The sequence below is a fragment of the Antennarius striatus genome, chromosome 17, assembly GCF_040054535.1.
Source record: "Antennarius striatus isolate MH-2024 chromosome 17, ASM4005453v1, whole genome shotgun sequence".
NCBI classification, from domain to species: Eukaryota; Metazoa; Chordata; class Actinopteri; order Lophiiformes; family Antennariidae; genus Antennarius; species Antennarius striatus.
Window position 1 is genome coordinate 1,852,831 of NC_090792.1, and position 13,901 is coordinate 1,866,731.

At 47.3% G+C, this 13,901-nt stretch overlaps 3 protein-coding genes across 3 annotated transcripts; 1 reads left to right on the forward strand and 2 right to left on the reverse strand.

Annotated features, from left to right (window-relative positions):
- Positions 1 to 741: 741 nt before the first annotated feature.
- On the reverse strand, positions 742 to 4,008 carry LOC137611306 (tropomyosin-like). Its single transcript, XM_068339432.1, has 4 exons — positions 3,307 to 4,008; positions 3,055 to 3,152; positions 1,359 to 2,057; positions 742 to 1,214 (listed from the first exon to the last, which is right to left on the reverse strand). Exons 1-4 carry the CDS (start codon positions 3,704 to 3,706, stop codon positions 1,086 to 1,088), a joined length of 1,326 nt encoding a protein of 441 aa, XP_068195533.1. The 5' UTR covers positions 3,707 to 4,008; the 3' UTR covers positions 742 to 1,085.
- Positions 4,009 to 4,685: 677 nt separating this feature from the next.
- LOC137611178 (tubulin beta-4B chain-like) lies at positions 4,686 to 7,639 on the reverse strand. Its single transcript, XM_068339239.1, has 7 exons — positions 7,480 to 7,639; positions 7,155 to 7,263; positions 6,617 to 6,727; positions 6,114 to 6,358; positions 5,685 to 6,007; positions 5,241 to 5,585; positions 4,686 to 5,156 (listed from the first exon to the last, which is right to left on the reverse strand). Exons 1-7 carry the CDS (start codon positions 7,534 to 7,536, stop codon positions 5,009 to 5,011), a joined length of 1,338 nt encoding a protein of 445 aa, XP_068195340.1. The 5' UTR covers positions 7,537 to 7,639; the 3' UTR covers positions 4,686 to 5,008.
- A 3,241-nt stretch (positions 7,640 to 10,880) lies between these two features.
- On the forward strand, positions 10,881 to 11,492 carry LOC137611198 (putative golgin subfamily A member 6-like protein 3). The gene has a single exon (XM_068339267.1). The coding sequence runs from the start codon at positions 10,881 to 10,883 to the stop codon at positions 11,490 to 11,492; it is 612 nt and encodes a 203-aa protein (XP_068195368.1).
- The last annotated feature ends 2,409 nt before the right edge of the window (positions 11,493 to 13,901 follow it).

The window sequence follows — 13,901 nt, forward strand, 5'->3', positions numbered from 1 at the left end:
AAGAGCAATAACAAAACCCCTATGGCAAGTAAAACATCAAGGACCATGATGTCCCCCGGTATGGCACAGCCAGGGCCCCACACTGGAGCCAGGGCCAAGGTTCTGCCCACAGACCCAGGCCGGTCTCAGCCCGAAAGGACGAGAGGGTCTGCTCCTTCGGGTTGGGGACAGTCAAATGACAGTGTGGAATTCCCAGCTTTCTTGGAGTCCCTGAGAGGGGTAATGAATAGTGCTCCAGTGACAGTGAGACCTCGAAAGGGGTGATTGGGATGAACGGCCTCCCCGATCTGAACACGGGTGGTGTTCTGTTATTGGACTTCTGTGCTAGTCACAGTTTGTCCATAACGAACACCTCGTTCAAACACAGGGATGTCCATCAGTGCACATGGCACCAGGACACCCTGGTCCGGAGGTTGATGATTGACTTTGTTTTTGTATCATCAGACCTCCAACCAGGTGTGTTGGACACTCGGGTGAAGAGAGGGGTAGAGCTGTCAACCGATCACCACCCGGTGGTGAGTTGGATGAGTCTCTGTAACATTGCATGGCAGTCGGGGACAGTACCTCTGGATTGGCAGACCGGGGCGGTGGTCCCTCTTTTCAAGGAGGGGGACCGGATGGTGTGTTCCAACTACAGGAGGATCACACTCCAATCTGTTCCTACCCTCACCTATGGTCATGAGTGATGGGTCATGACCGAAAAAACAAGACTGCGGACACAAGCGGCAAAGTAATCCGGCATTTATTCATTTTATTCAAAAACAGAAACAACTTTGACTTCTTTCTATCATCTTCAATAAGCAATCTGGTTTTCAGCTCGTTCGCTTTTAAGCTCGTTTCCATACATGTCGTTGGTAACGGAGACATTTTCTCATTGTCATTGTTGATATCTTGTTACCTTTGTTTTCACTTCACGTTCAAATACTGTATCTTAAGTGATGCTAACTTGTTCATTCCTTTCTTTGTTATTTAATGTTTTTTTATGTTGTTCTGAGGAAGAGTGGTAGTCATCCTCACTTAAAGGTGAATCGCGTTGTCCTTTATTCATTTTATACATTGATTGATTTTACGAAGAAATAGATATATCACACGTCGAGAAAGAAAAGTACTTTGGTTTTGGAGGAGCCAGGGTGTCTGGGATCACGGTCAGATGGATCTTTTATGGAAGAAGCGCGTCTTCCTCTTCTTCCTCTTGACTTCTTTTTCTGGAGCTCCTGAAAGAGAAAGACAGCAGTTTGATTTAATCTTGTCCCCCGTAACCATAGCAACTGAATACGTAACCCCTAACCTTCAGTGACAAAACACGGGTATAAGGAGCTGAAGACCTGTGACTCTACCAGTAGAATGAGGAGGCTCACCTGTGGCAGGACGCCATTGTGTTTGAAGGACTGGACCTCCCCCTCCGTCTGCACCTCCTGTCTCACGTCAACCGTGTGCTCCTTCTGTTTAGCCAGCTGCTTCTCCACCTTCTCCTTCTCCTCAACCAGCTGTTTCTCCATCTTCTCCTTCTGCTCAGCCAGCTGTCTGGTAAAGACCTCCTGGATCTGGGTGAGCATCTCCATTAACTGCTCCTCTCTATTGATGGCCTTCTCCCGCTGGCGCTCCATGTCCTCCATCAGCAGTCGTTTCTGCTCCTCACAGGTGAGGTGTTCATCTCGGACGGCTTGCAGAGCCAGCTTGGTGTCGTCCAGCTCGTACAACGTCTCCCTGTGTTTTCTGGCACGCCGGTTGGCCTTGGTGAGCTCCAGCTCCTTCTTCTCCAGAAGGTCGTTGAGCCGGGTCACCTCCTCCTTGTGCTCCTGAAGGATCTTCTCCTGTCTTTCTGTCTGGGAGTGGAGGCTCTGGTGAAGAGCAGCAATCTGCTCCTCTTTGCTTCTGCTCTCCAGCTCCAGCTCCGCCTGCTTCTTCTGCAGCTCGTCCAACGCCATCGTGACCTTTTCGTATTTCACCTGGAGGTCACAGAGCTCGCCATCAACAGCGTTGATGTCCTGACCGCCCTCTGCCATCTGCTCCTGTGCCCCGCCCAGGTCCTTGGCTGTGGGCGTTACGTTTTCCTCCTTAACAGGTGTGGAAGAAGAGAAGGATGAAGTGACCAGAGTTAGTGAGACATCATAAAGTTGTGGTCAGCAGTTGTTAGAGTTGTGGAGAACAGCAGCACATGAAGGTAGCAGGTCAAAGGAATCTTCTTCTTCTGTTGGCTTCTCCCTTCAGGGGTCACCACATCAAATCAATCCCCTCCATCTAACCCTGTCTTCTCATCCTCTTCTCTCACACCAACTACCTTCATGTCCTCTTTCACTACATCCATAAACCTCCTCTTTGGTCTTCCTCTAGGCCTCCTGCCTGGCAGTTCAGAACTCAGCATCCTTCTACCAATATATTCACTATCTCTCCTCTGGACATGTCCAAACCATCTCAGTCTGGCCTCTCTGACTTTATCTCCAGAACCTCTAACATGTGCTGTCCCTCTGATGGACTCATTCCTGATCCTATCCATCCTGGTCACTCCCAGAGAGAACCTCAGCATCTTCATCTCTGCTACCTCCAGCTCTGTCTCCTGTCTTTTCCTCAGTGACACTGTCTCTAGACCAAACAACATCGCTGGTCTCACCACAGTTTTGTACACCTTTCTTTTCATTTTAGCTGAAACTCTTCTATCACACATCACACCTGACACTTTCCTCCACCCGTTCCATCCTGCCTGGACACGCTTCTTCACCTCTTTTCCACACTCTCCGTTGCTCTGGACTGTTGACCCTACACACACCTCACCACTGTCTTACAGTCCTCATACATGTCCTGCACCGCTCTAACATACTTCTCTGCCACTCCAGACTTCCTCATACAATACCACAGTTCCTCTCTGGACACCCTGTCATCAGCTTTCTCCAGATCTACAAAAACACAATGCAGCTCCCTCTGGCCTTCTCTGTACTTCTCTATCAACATCCTCAAAGCAGATACTGCATCTGTAGTACTCTGTTTTTCATGAACAGGTCAAATGAGCGACGGGTAAAATAAATACTAGAACGTTCTCATCTGAAGCTCTCCTACCATCTGGACCGTTCTTCTTTTCCTCCTCCTGGTTCTGCTGTTCTCCTGGGGTCCGGCTTTCGTCTCTGCCGGACGACAGACGCTCCCGATGGGATCAGCTGTTCACCGAGAGTCATCATCAGTGAAGAAGAAAAAGAACTACATGTTAATGAAGTGTTTCATGTTGATGATGTCATACAACTGTAAAATAACAGCAGTTTAATTTTGAAGGATGCACACGTATGAGCTCAGGGTGTGAATGTCAGGAATTACCGTCTGGATTCAGGGGGAAGTCGTTCAGAACGGGGAACTGGTAGTTTTCAGGGGTCGTTTGGGACTCCATCATCGGACGCTCGGGTACGACAGACGCTCCCTGGACTCTGGACTTTCTTTTACGCATTGTGCTGGAGGTGATGTGGTTCTGGAAGTGATGCAGGTCTGGAAGTGATGAGGGTCTGGAAGTGATGCAGGTCTGGAAGTGATGCAGGTCTGGAAGTGATGCGGGTCTGGAAGTGATGCGGGTCTGGAAGTGATGCAGGTCTGGAAGTGATGCGGGTCTGGAAGTGATGCAGGTTCTGGAAGCGATGTGGTTCTGGAAGCGATGTGGTTCTGAGAGTGAAGTGGTTCTGGAAGTGCTGCGGGTCTGGACGCCTGCACTGAATTTTATAGACATTAAAGCATCAAAGCATCAAAGCGCTCAGTAACGTCAAAGAGATGATTTGCTGCTTTGAAAATGAGCCGTTTAATGATTGGGCCATGCGCGTCACGTGACACTCTGGCGCGGAACGTTTCAATCGTTTCAACGGTAACTGTTGTCGCCAGCTGGGGTTACCCTGCTATAACTGCGCATGCGCAGAAAACACCGGAGCCGTGAGGGGCTTGATTTGACGCTGTTGGTGTTTGTTCCTCCGTGGGTTCAGTTCACTGAGTCTGTGAGTATAATTAATATTCATATTTTTTTTAAATTATTTTGATTCCCAGTCATTATCGGACTGAATTTTATTTTTTATGTCATGACTTTTGTGAATGCGACACAGATAAGACATTTACTAAAGCGATTTCATTCTGGTTGGTGCTTACTTTCTCTTTTTATCATTTACTTCATTTTATACAATTGATTATGGGATTAATAAGGTATTTATCTATTTCTCTTACATCAAACTCAACATTGCTGTGATTTGTTGGTGTCTGAAGTCACTGATCAGGTGTCACCAGGTTTGATCTGATTTGATCAGTCGTGTCGCCAACATGGATCATTTCTGGGTTCATAGATCCTCCCTGACAAAACACCTGAAATAACCAGTTCCCTCTGAACACTGTGATCACACTGTGGCCTATCACTTGTTCACATGCTCTATAGCCAATTAGTTTCTGATTATTCAATTAATGCTGAATCATGAATGACATTTAGACACGAGGAGCTGATCAAATATTTCATTCTCAACGTTAAAATTAGCAATGGAAAGAAGGTTGTTACGAAATCTTGCTTTCAGTCTTCAAATCCGGTCAGACCAGCAGACAGCTGGAGCAAAACAAACCTGGACGTTTGAGCAGGTCCACCAAGTTACGTGATAAAGTGAATAAAGGTTCTGTACAGATAGAGGTTCTCCATCTCGAAACGTTTTCACTCATAGAAATCCACACAGTGCAGCACCGATTAATTAAAGCTTTATTAGAATCCAATATTTTTGGTGTCAAACTCTCCACACCAACAACGCAGCAGTCAGGCCTTCCTGACACGGAAGACTGGGAGAAGAACAGACAGACAGAAAACAGAAAATCTGACAAACATTAACATCCAAAAGACAACATTGAAAAAGACTCAAAACCACTGCAGCTGCTCAGGCTGGACAACGAAACATTCACCTGAACAAAATGGAATGAAGCTAATCATCAATAACGCAGAACTACTTTGAACCATTTGTCCAGCCTTAACTTTTGCATAGTCTGAAAAAAAAAAAAACACGGTAAACATCTACTGCCCCTCCTCTTCCTCTTCCTCGTCAAACTCGCCCTCGTCGTCGGCGGTTGCGTCCTGGTACTGCTGGTACTCAGACACCAGGTCGTTCATGTTACTCTCAGCCTCTGTGAACTCCATCTCATCCATGCCCTCACCCGTGTACCTGAAACACAAACCGGATTTAGCCACATGCACTGAAACACGGGAACTTCAGCCGCTGCCCTGAACTCATTCATCCGTTACTCACCAATGGAGGAAGGCCTTGCGGCGGAACATGGCGGTAAACTGCTCGGAGATGCGCTTGAACAGCTCCTGAATGGCTGTGCTGTTGCCGATGAAGGTGGAAGACATCTTCAGGCCGCGAGGAGGAATGTCACAGACGGCCGTCTTGACGTTGTTGGGGATCCACTCCACAAAGTAGCTGCTGTTCTTGTTCTGGACGTTCAGCATCTGCTCATCCACCTCCTTCATAGACATGCGGCCTCTAAAGATCGCTGCAACGGTGAGATAGCGTCCGTGCCGCGGGTCACAAGCTGCCATCATGTTCTTTGCGTCAAACATCTGCTGGGTGAGTTCAGGAACTGTCAAAGCCCTTTAGAAAGACAGAATTCATTAACGACGCTCTCAAATGCACTAAATACAGAATTCTGGGCCTGACACACGTCCAAAAAGCCTCGTCTCTCCTCTCTACCTGTACTGCTGGCTGCCACGGCTCGTCAGAGGAGCAAAGCCCGGCATGAAAAAGTGCAGCCTGGGGAAAGGCACCATGTTGACAGCCAGTTTCCTCAAATCAGCATTGAGCTGGCCAGGGAAGCGCAGACAGGTGGTCACTCCACTCATGGTAGCAGAGACAAGGTGGTTCAGGTCACCGTAGGTGGGAGTGGTGAGCTTCAGTGTGCGGAAACAGATGTCATACAAGGCCTCATTATCAATGCAGTAGGTCTCATCTGTGTTCTCAACCAGCTGGTGGACAGACAGGGTGGCATTGTAAGGCTCCACCACCGTGTCAGACACCTGGAGGACAAAGAAAGGAGACGATGGGAGCAAAGGGAACAAGAAAACACAGCTAGCCAACTGCAGAAAGAATTTAACTCTAAATATCTTCATGCTTTATATTTACCTTAGGTGAAGGCACCACACTGAACGTGTTCATGATGCGGTCTGGATACTCCTCTCGGATCTTGCTGATGAGCAGCGTGCCCATGCCAGAACCGGTGCCTCCTCCGAGGGAGTGGGTGAGCTGGAAGCCCTGGAGGCAGTCGCAGCTCTCGGCCTCCTTCCTCACCACATCCAGGACCGAGTCCACCAGCTCAGCTCCCTCTGTGTAGTGGCCTTTAGCCCAGTTGTTACCTGCTCCGCTCTGGCCTGCGTTCCATGCAAATACAGCAATTAGAACCTACTGGATGGAAATCTCATGACCTCATCATACAGGCAGAGCCGTGTACAAATGATCATACGGAGCGATGCATGCATGCACTCAAAGGGAGAAGTTCCTTTACTATTCCTTTACCATTTCACAAATATTCCCCTCTTACAATACAAGTGTGACTCCCGCTGATTCATTGCAGTGAAGTTGTCAAACTAAGTGAATTTAAACAACAATATTCTCGTTCAAATTCTCACCAAAAACAAAGTTGTCGGGTCTAAAGATTTGTCCAAAGGGCCCAGACCTCACAGAGTCCATTGTACCTGGCTCCAGGTCCACCAGCACAGCACGGGGGACATATTTCCCACCTGGAAACACATGAAACACAACCTGAATACTGCACGCATATTTATATATATAATTGGAATACTTTAAATTCTTTCTTTTGAAATGTTGCGCAAACCACATATGAAAGCTCCACAAGGGTTTGAGCATATTTTAGTGATCTGAATAAGAAAATGACATTTTGGAGATGTTTTTAGGTCTTAAAGCAGACAGAAGTTAACAAACTATTACTAACACCTGCTTCAGATAACTAACCCTATGTGTTAAAGCTGTTGCATCACGGAAACCAGGTGACAGAGCAGTGAGGGCCCATCACCTTCAGACTGGTTTCCAGGGTCTTCTAATAACCCCTGCAGGCCGGTTCTGGCCTCACAACAACTTACAGGAGCCATTGATCATCATCGATCCTTCAGACTCCACAACCTGAACCCTCGTCCGTCTTTCGCTCACCTGTCGCCTCGTTGTAGTACACATTGATGCGTTCCAGCTGCAGGTCGGAGTCTCCGTGGTACGTCCCGGTCGGGTCGATACCATGTTCGTCACTGATCACCTCCCAGAACTACGGGGGTAGAACAGACATCCATTGAACCAGACATCAGCTGGCCGACCAGCACGACTCGACTCTGCGCCGCACTGGAACCAGTCGGTGGCGTCCGGCTAACGAGGCTAGCGTTAGCTTACCAAGCTAATTTAGCCGCCCGCCCGCCCGCTCCACATTTACAGCTAACTCTATCAGCAAGTGACGTCTTCAACTCCACAAGAAAAACCTCCTCACCTTCGCTCCGATCTGGTTGCCACACTGGCCCGCCTGCAGGTGAACGATTTCCCTCATTTTGGTGGAAACTTCCCGACTTGAACGCAACAAGAGCCTGAGACGCTTCCTGAACACAACTCCAACGGTCTGACTCAGGCTGGCGCGAGCCTCGCTCTGACTCACTTCCAATCAAAGCCACTGGACACCGGAGGTGTCAATCAAACCTGAGGACACACCTGATTGGCTGGTAAACTTCTATCGGGTTTCTGATTGGATAGTCCAAAGTAGGTTCCGTTGCCTCGGCGACTTTGAAAAAGAATGCGACACAAGCGCGTTGCTGCACAGACCCGCCTAACGACCAGCGTGTGTCAGAGAAACCGACAGGAATCCTGGCGGAGGTTCTGTTCCACCGACATCACCAACGCAACCTGTTTGCGGCTCGACTCCTTCACTCAATATCTGCTGTCTAGTGGTTTAAATATTATAACATGAAGTGAAAACAAATGTGACTCAAGTGGTTCAATTTTGTTTATCAGCATAACCATTTAAGTCCAGATTATGACACATTTATTGTCCATCTGATGGCGCAGCGGGGCGAATGAAACGAGCTTTGAAAGCCTGAGACCTTTTTCGGAATCTCAACTCGTTCTGTGTGGAGGCTTCGAGAGGAGGGGGCGTGTCCGCGAGAGCGTAACGAGGCTCGCTTCATTTGGGGGAGGAGCCGAAAATGATGACGTCCGAAGCCTCGTTGCCCGGCTGATACCACGTGATGTATTCAGTGGTTCGGACTTTGTCGCGAGTTTTGTCAGTGAAAAGACTCAAGACTCTATTCAGAATGTGTTTGTTTGATGGAGAGTTTGACGTCACGTGTGTGTGAACCGTGTTCTCGTGTTTGTGTGTTACGTGTTCGTTTTTTGGGCCATCCTGTGTTTATAAGCCCAAATTCTGCTGCTGCACACTACGCAGAACCGATGGTCTGCTTTATTCCCATGGATAACCACAACAGGAGCAGCAGCTGCCCACAACAGGAAGTGAGGTGCATTTGTTTGTAGACAGGCTTGAGAAGATGCATGGCCTCCCCAGTACCCAGGTCCAGTGGATGGCACAACCCTCCGATAATTCCTTAACAGGAAGGGGAACTTTGAATAGTCAAGCCACGTCTGACTATAAATCATGTTTCATCATCGTGCTGGTAAAATGGCCTGGAAGTGTTCACAATACTTGTGTGTTTGCCAACAGTGTCGTCAATGATGTCCCCAAAAGTGGAAAAATTCCTCTATGTACAAGACCAATAGTGGACAACCAGTCCTGGTTTACATTTTGGGCGATCCAGCCTATCCCCTGCTGCCATACCTAACGAATGAATCTAATAATGGAGGAAGTACAGCTCAGGAGCAGTGTTTTGGGCTGTCCTTGTGCAGAGCTCGTATGGTGATAGAGTGTGCCTTGGACGGCTTAAGGCCCGTTTTGGAGCTTTGAGGAGAGCTATGGAGATTAACCTACAAGAACTGCATTATTTATGCATGTTTTGTGGTGCATAATTACTGTGAGGCTACTTAAGACACGCTGGATGACAACTGTGTCGCTGAAGCCATCCAGGACAAGAACAGCCAGCCAGCCTCAGATGTCAGCAGAGACAGCCTGACAAGTGAATGAAGGGTCGAGTCCTCACCCGGTACCTGGATCCACAAAACAGACAATGATGGGAGAGAATAATGTGGGAAGAAGACATGTTTAAAGTTGCACACATAGTTCAGTTCAATAGTTATATAAATTTTGTTAGTTTATTAATAATGTCAACTCAGTTACAAGGTGTCATATTACACACATTGCTTTGGAAAAACTACTTGTTTTTCAAAAATGTCAAACTTGTTGCTTTTTTCGCATAAACTGGATAAATCACAAAATACAGCAGTTAAACTGTAATAATATTGGTCACAGTACAAAGAAAACGGTTTCCCACAGGCTCAAACCAATTACTTCTTTACAGTATTGAACAAAATGTATAACATAAACATTAATAAAAACTTATAGCTCTGCTGCATCATCACTCGACAGGGCTTGGGTATCGGAACATCCTGTGAGCCCTGTGTTTGCAGGAGTTGTTCTGGAGCGAGGTACATCCTGTGAGCCCTGTGTGTTCCTCTGACAGCAAAGGTGTTGTTTGAGAGTGAATTGAACGCTTGGTTTAGATTGACTAATTGTGGAGACGTTGTGTGTGAAACCTGCCCTCCTGCTACATAAGGCATGCAGTATGAAGGCTGTGGCAGAGGAGATTGAATAGCTTGTCTTAACAGAGACACACCTTCAGCAATGGATGAATTTAGTATATTGAGGGAATTGATGATTTTAGCAAAATTATTATTCCACCGTTTTTCTGATCTCTCAAAGATCTCCAGAAAACTCTCCTGCGTACGTCGATCCTCTTCCATTGCTTGACGACAAACGCAGAGCTTTCTGATTGGATAGAATTTGGGGAAATACTGCCACCGTGTGGTTTGGCGTGCTCATTGACGTCTTCAGAAACGCATGTGTGCCAGGGGTTTCACTCGTTTTCATTCCATTTCATGGCTGTTCTAAAAGGACCAAATATAATAAAATAAATTTAACTAAATGTAACTCAATGTGATGTAAAATAAATGTAACTATTCCTTAATGTTAAATAACTCTGAATTTACTTATTCATGTCAAAAACATCACAGTCCACTTCAGGTCCACTTCACTCACTGAAACTGAACCGATGGAGGAACAAACACACCAACAGCATTAAATCAAGTCAAGTTATCTGCTTCAGTTATAGCAGGTAACTACGCCTGGTGACCTCGGATTACGTTGAAACAATACCATCCATCCATCCATTTATCCATCATCAACCGCTTATCCGGGGCCGGGTCTCAGCAGGGATGCCCATACTTCCTCTCCCCAGACCCGTCCTCCAGCTCCTCCGGGGGGAGCCCAAGGTGTTCCCAGGCCAGCCGAGAGACATAGTCCCTCCAGGGTGTCCTAGGTCTACCTCGAGGTCTCCTCGCCCGGAGAACCTCCCCAGGGAGGCGTCCAGGAGGCAACTGGAACAGATGCCCGAGCCACCTCAGCTGGCCAAAAATATATCACGTGACAAGTAAGGACCAATCATTAAATGGCTCCTTTTTACAGGACCAAATGTCTCTCTGACGTCATTGAGACGATTTAAAGTTTTGATGCTTTTAGGCTTTAATGTCTATGAAAGTCAGTTCAGGCGTCCAGAACCAAATCACTTCCAGCACAATGCGAAAAAGAAAGTCCAGAGTCCAGGGAGCATCTGTCGTATCCGAGCGTCCGATGATTGAGTCTCAGACGACTCCTGAAAACTAATAAAACTAACAACTGTTAAGGAGGAAAACGTACCGGCCACAGCCAAGGACCTGGGCGAGGCACAGGAGCAGATGGCAGAGGGGGGTCAGGACATCAACGCTGTTGATGGCGAGTTCCGTGACCTCAAGGTGAAATACGAAAAGGTCACAATGGCGTTGGACGAGCTGCAGAAGAAGCAGGCGGAGCTGGAGCTGGAGAGCAGAAGCAAAGAGGAGCAGATTGCTGCTCTTCACCAGAGCCTCCACTCCCAGACAGAAAGACAGGAGAAGATCCTTCAGGAGCACAAGGAGGAGGTGACCCGGCTCAAAGACCTTCTGGAGAAGAAGGAGCTGGAGCTCACCAAGGCCAACCGGCGTGCCAGAAAACACAGGGAGACGTTGTACGAGCTGGACGACACCAAGCTGGCTCTGCAAGCCGTCCGAGATGAACACCTCACCTGTGAGGAGCAGAAACGACTGCTGATGGAGGACATGGAGCGCCAGCGGGAGAAGGCCATCAATAGAGAGGAGCAGCTAATGGAGATGCTCACCCAGATCCAGGAGGTCTTTACCAGACAGCTGGCTGAGCAGAAGGAGAAGATGGAGAAACAGCTGGTTGAGGAGAAGGAGAAGGTGGAGAAGGAGCAGACAGTTGATGTGAGAGAGGAGGTGCAGGAGGAGAGGGAGGTTCAGTCGTCCGAATAGGAAGGCATCCTGCCACAGGTGAGCCTTCTCATTCTAGAGCACATGTGTCAAACGCAAGGCCTGTGGGGGGCCAAATGTGGCCCCCCAGATCATTTAATGTGGCCCGCGAGTGCATAAACGGTCAGTGTCTAAAAATAAATAGGTAAAAAGCGTCCTTTCACCAGAAACTACATTTCCCACAATGCAGTAATTCAGCCCATTTTAACTCTGACAAAATCTTTTTGAACAAAGTTAACGTCCTAACTTGTGTTTGATGTTGTTTTTCTTTTTTTACTTGGATAGTTTGATCCTTGATTGATGGTGTTACAGCGATCCCTTGTTACTTGCGGTTAATACGTTCCAGGAACCATCCCCAAAAAACAAATTTCACGATATAGCGACAAACTATTTTATTATAAAATAAATAGTTTGTGTTGACGTGCGAATGCACGAGGCATTACTGTATAAGGGTTTCATAACCTGACAAAGTAAAAGGTTTTATGTTTTAACAGAGTTATTTTACATTAAGACGTAGTTACATTTATGTTACATTTATGTTACATTGCGCTGAGTTACATTTAGTTACATTATTTAGTTACATCTGGCCCTTTGAAGATAACCATGACGCTGATGTGCGTCTCAGTGAAAATCAGTTTTTTCTAAAGTCTCCAGGTTTTACCTGCAGTTTGTCACTGAAGATTAGGGGGCCATATATTTAGTTGCTATGGTTACAGCAGGGGAGGGGGGGCAGTGAGGCCCCTGAACCCACACCAAGACCTCTCCATCCATCCATTCATCCATCCATCCATCCATTCTTCCCCAACTGCTTATCTGGGGTCGGGTCGTGGGGGCATCAGTCTCAGGAGGGATGCCCATACTTCCCTCTCCCCAGACACGTCCTTAAGTTCCTCTGGGGGGGGGGAGCCCGAGGCGTTCCCAGGCCAGCCAAGAGACATAGTCCCTCCAGCGTGTCCTAGGTCTTCCCTGAGGTCTCTTCTTGGTAGGACATGCCTGGAACACCTCCCCAGGGAGGCGTCCAGGAGACCTCTGAAATAGATGCCCGAGCCACCTCAGCTGGCACCGCTGGGGGTGCAGGAGCAGCGGCTCTACTCCGAGCTCCTCCCTGGTGACTGAGCTCCTCACCCTATCTCTAAGGGTGCGCCCAGCCACTCCATGGAGGAAACTCATTTCAGCCGCTTGTATCCGGGATCTTGTCCTTTCCCAAAGGTCATGACCCAAAGTTCATGACCATAAGTGAGAGTAGGAACGTAGATTGACCGAGTGGGATGAGGATCAGCACCTCCGAATCCGAGGTCACTGGAAGAGGGCAGTCTGCCCTTTTCAGATCAGTGGAGAGTCTTTACCCCAAGTGGAGGAGTTTAAGTATCTTGGGGTTTTGTTTACAAGTGAAGGAAGGACGGAACGTGAGATTGACAGACGGATTATTGCAGCTTCTGCAGCGATGCAGTCGTTGTAGGTTGTTGTGGTGAAGAAGGAGCTGAGTCGTAAAAGAAGCTCTTGATTTACCTGTCGATCCGCACCAAGACCTTTGGAGATTAAATCGAACTACTCTCTCTCTCTATTCAGGAGCTCCAGAAAAAGAAGCCAATAGGAAGAACAGGAAGACGCTCCTGGGCTCATCTGTAAAAGACCCATCTGACCGTGATCCTTGACCCCCAGCGCTTCTCTAAAGCCAAACTACTTCTCTGTCTTTCTTGACCCGTGATATCTATTTCTTAAATGAAAAATTAAAATGAATAAAAAACAACTCAATTCACCTTTAAGTGAGGATGACTACCACTTTTCCTCAGAAACACATAGAAAACATTAAAAAACAAAGAAAGGAATGAACCAGGTTTGAACGTGAAGTGAAAAAAATTCAACTGAATTCAATTCAAAAACCTTTTTTGTCCCCAAGGGGCAATTGAAAGCACATAAAGCAGTAAAACACAAAAAAAACAGAAATGGACATAATAAACACGTATGTGCAATGAGCTAATAAATACAGTATTTTCCGCACTATATGGCGTACTGGATTATAAGGCGCACCTTCAATGAATTGTTTATGTTATAATTTATTTAATATAAGGTGCACCGGATTATAAGGCGCATATAATAAAAAAATATATAGATTTTTTAAAAACTAGTGGCTGTAGTTGCGCTATCTGTCCACTAGATGGCGCATTCATGACTGTGAGTGCCTTTAGTCAGCTGTGAACGGTCCTATTGTTATGTCAAACTTTATCAATAGAATTGTTGAAAATTCCCAATGTTTTGCTACGTTTATCGTAGCCGGTCACAGGCTGCTCTGACGTCACACAGCAGGAGTGAGAGTCGGCACTTCGGCGACGCCCCTTGACTACCGTTGTTAGGGGGCGGAGTACGGCCTGAATACTGTCTGAGGGCGCCCCCTGGTGACAGAGCACCATG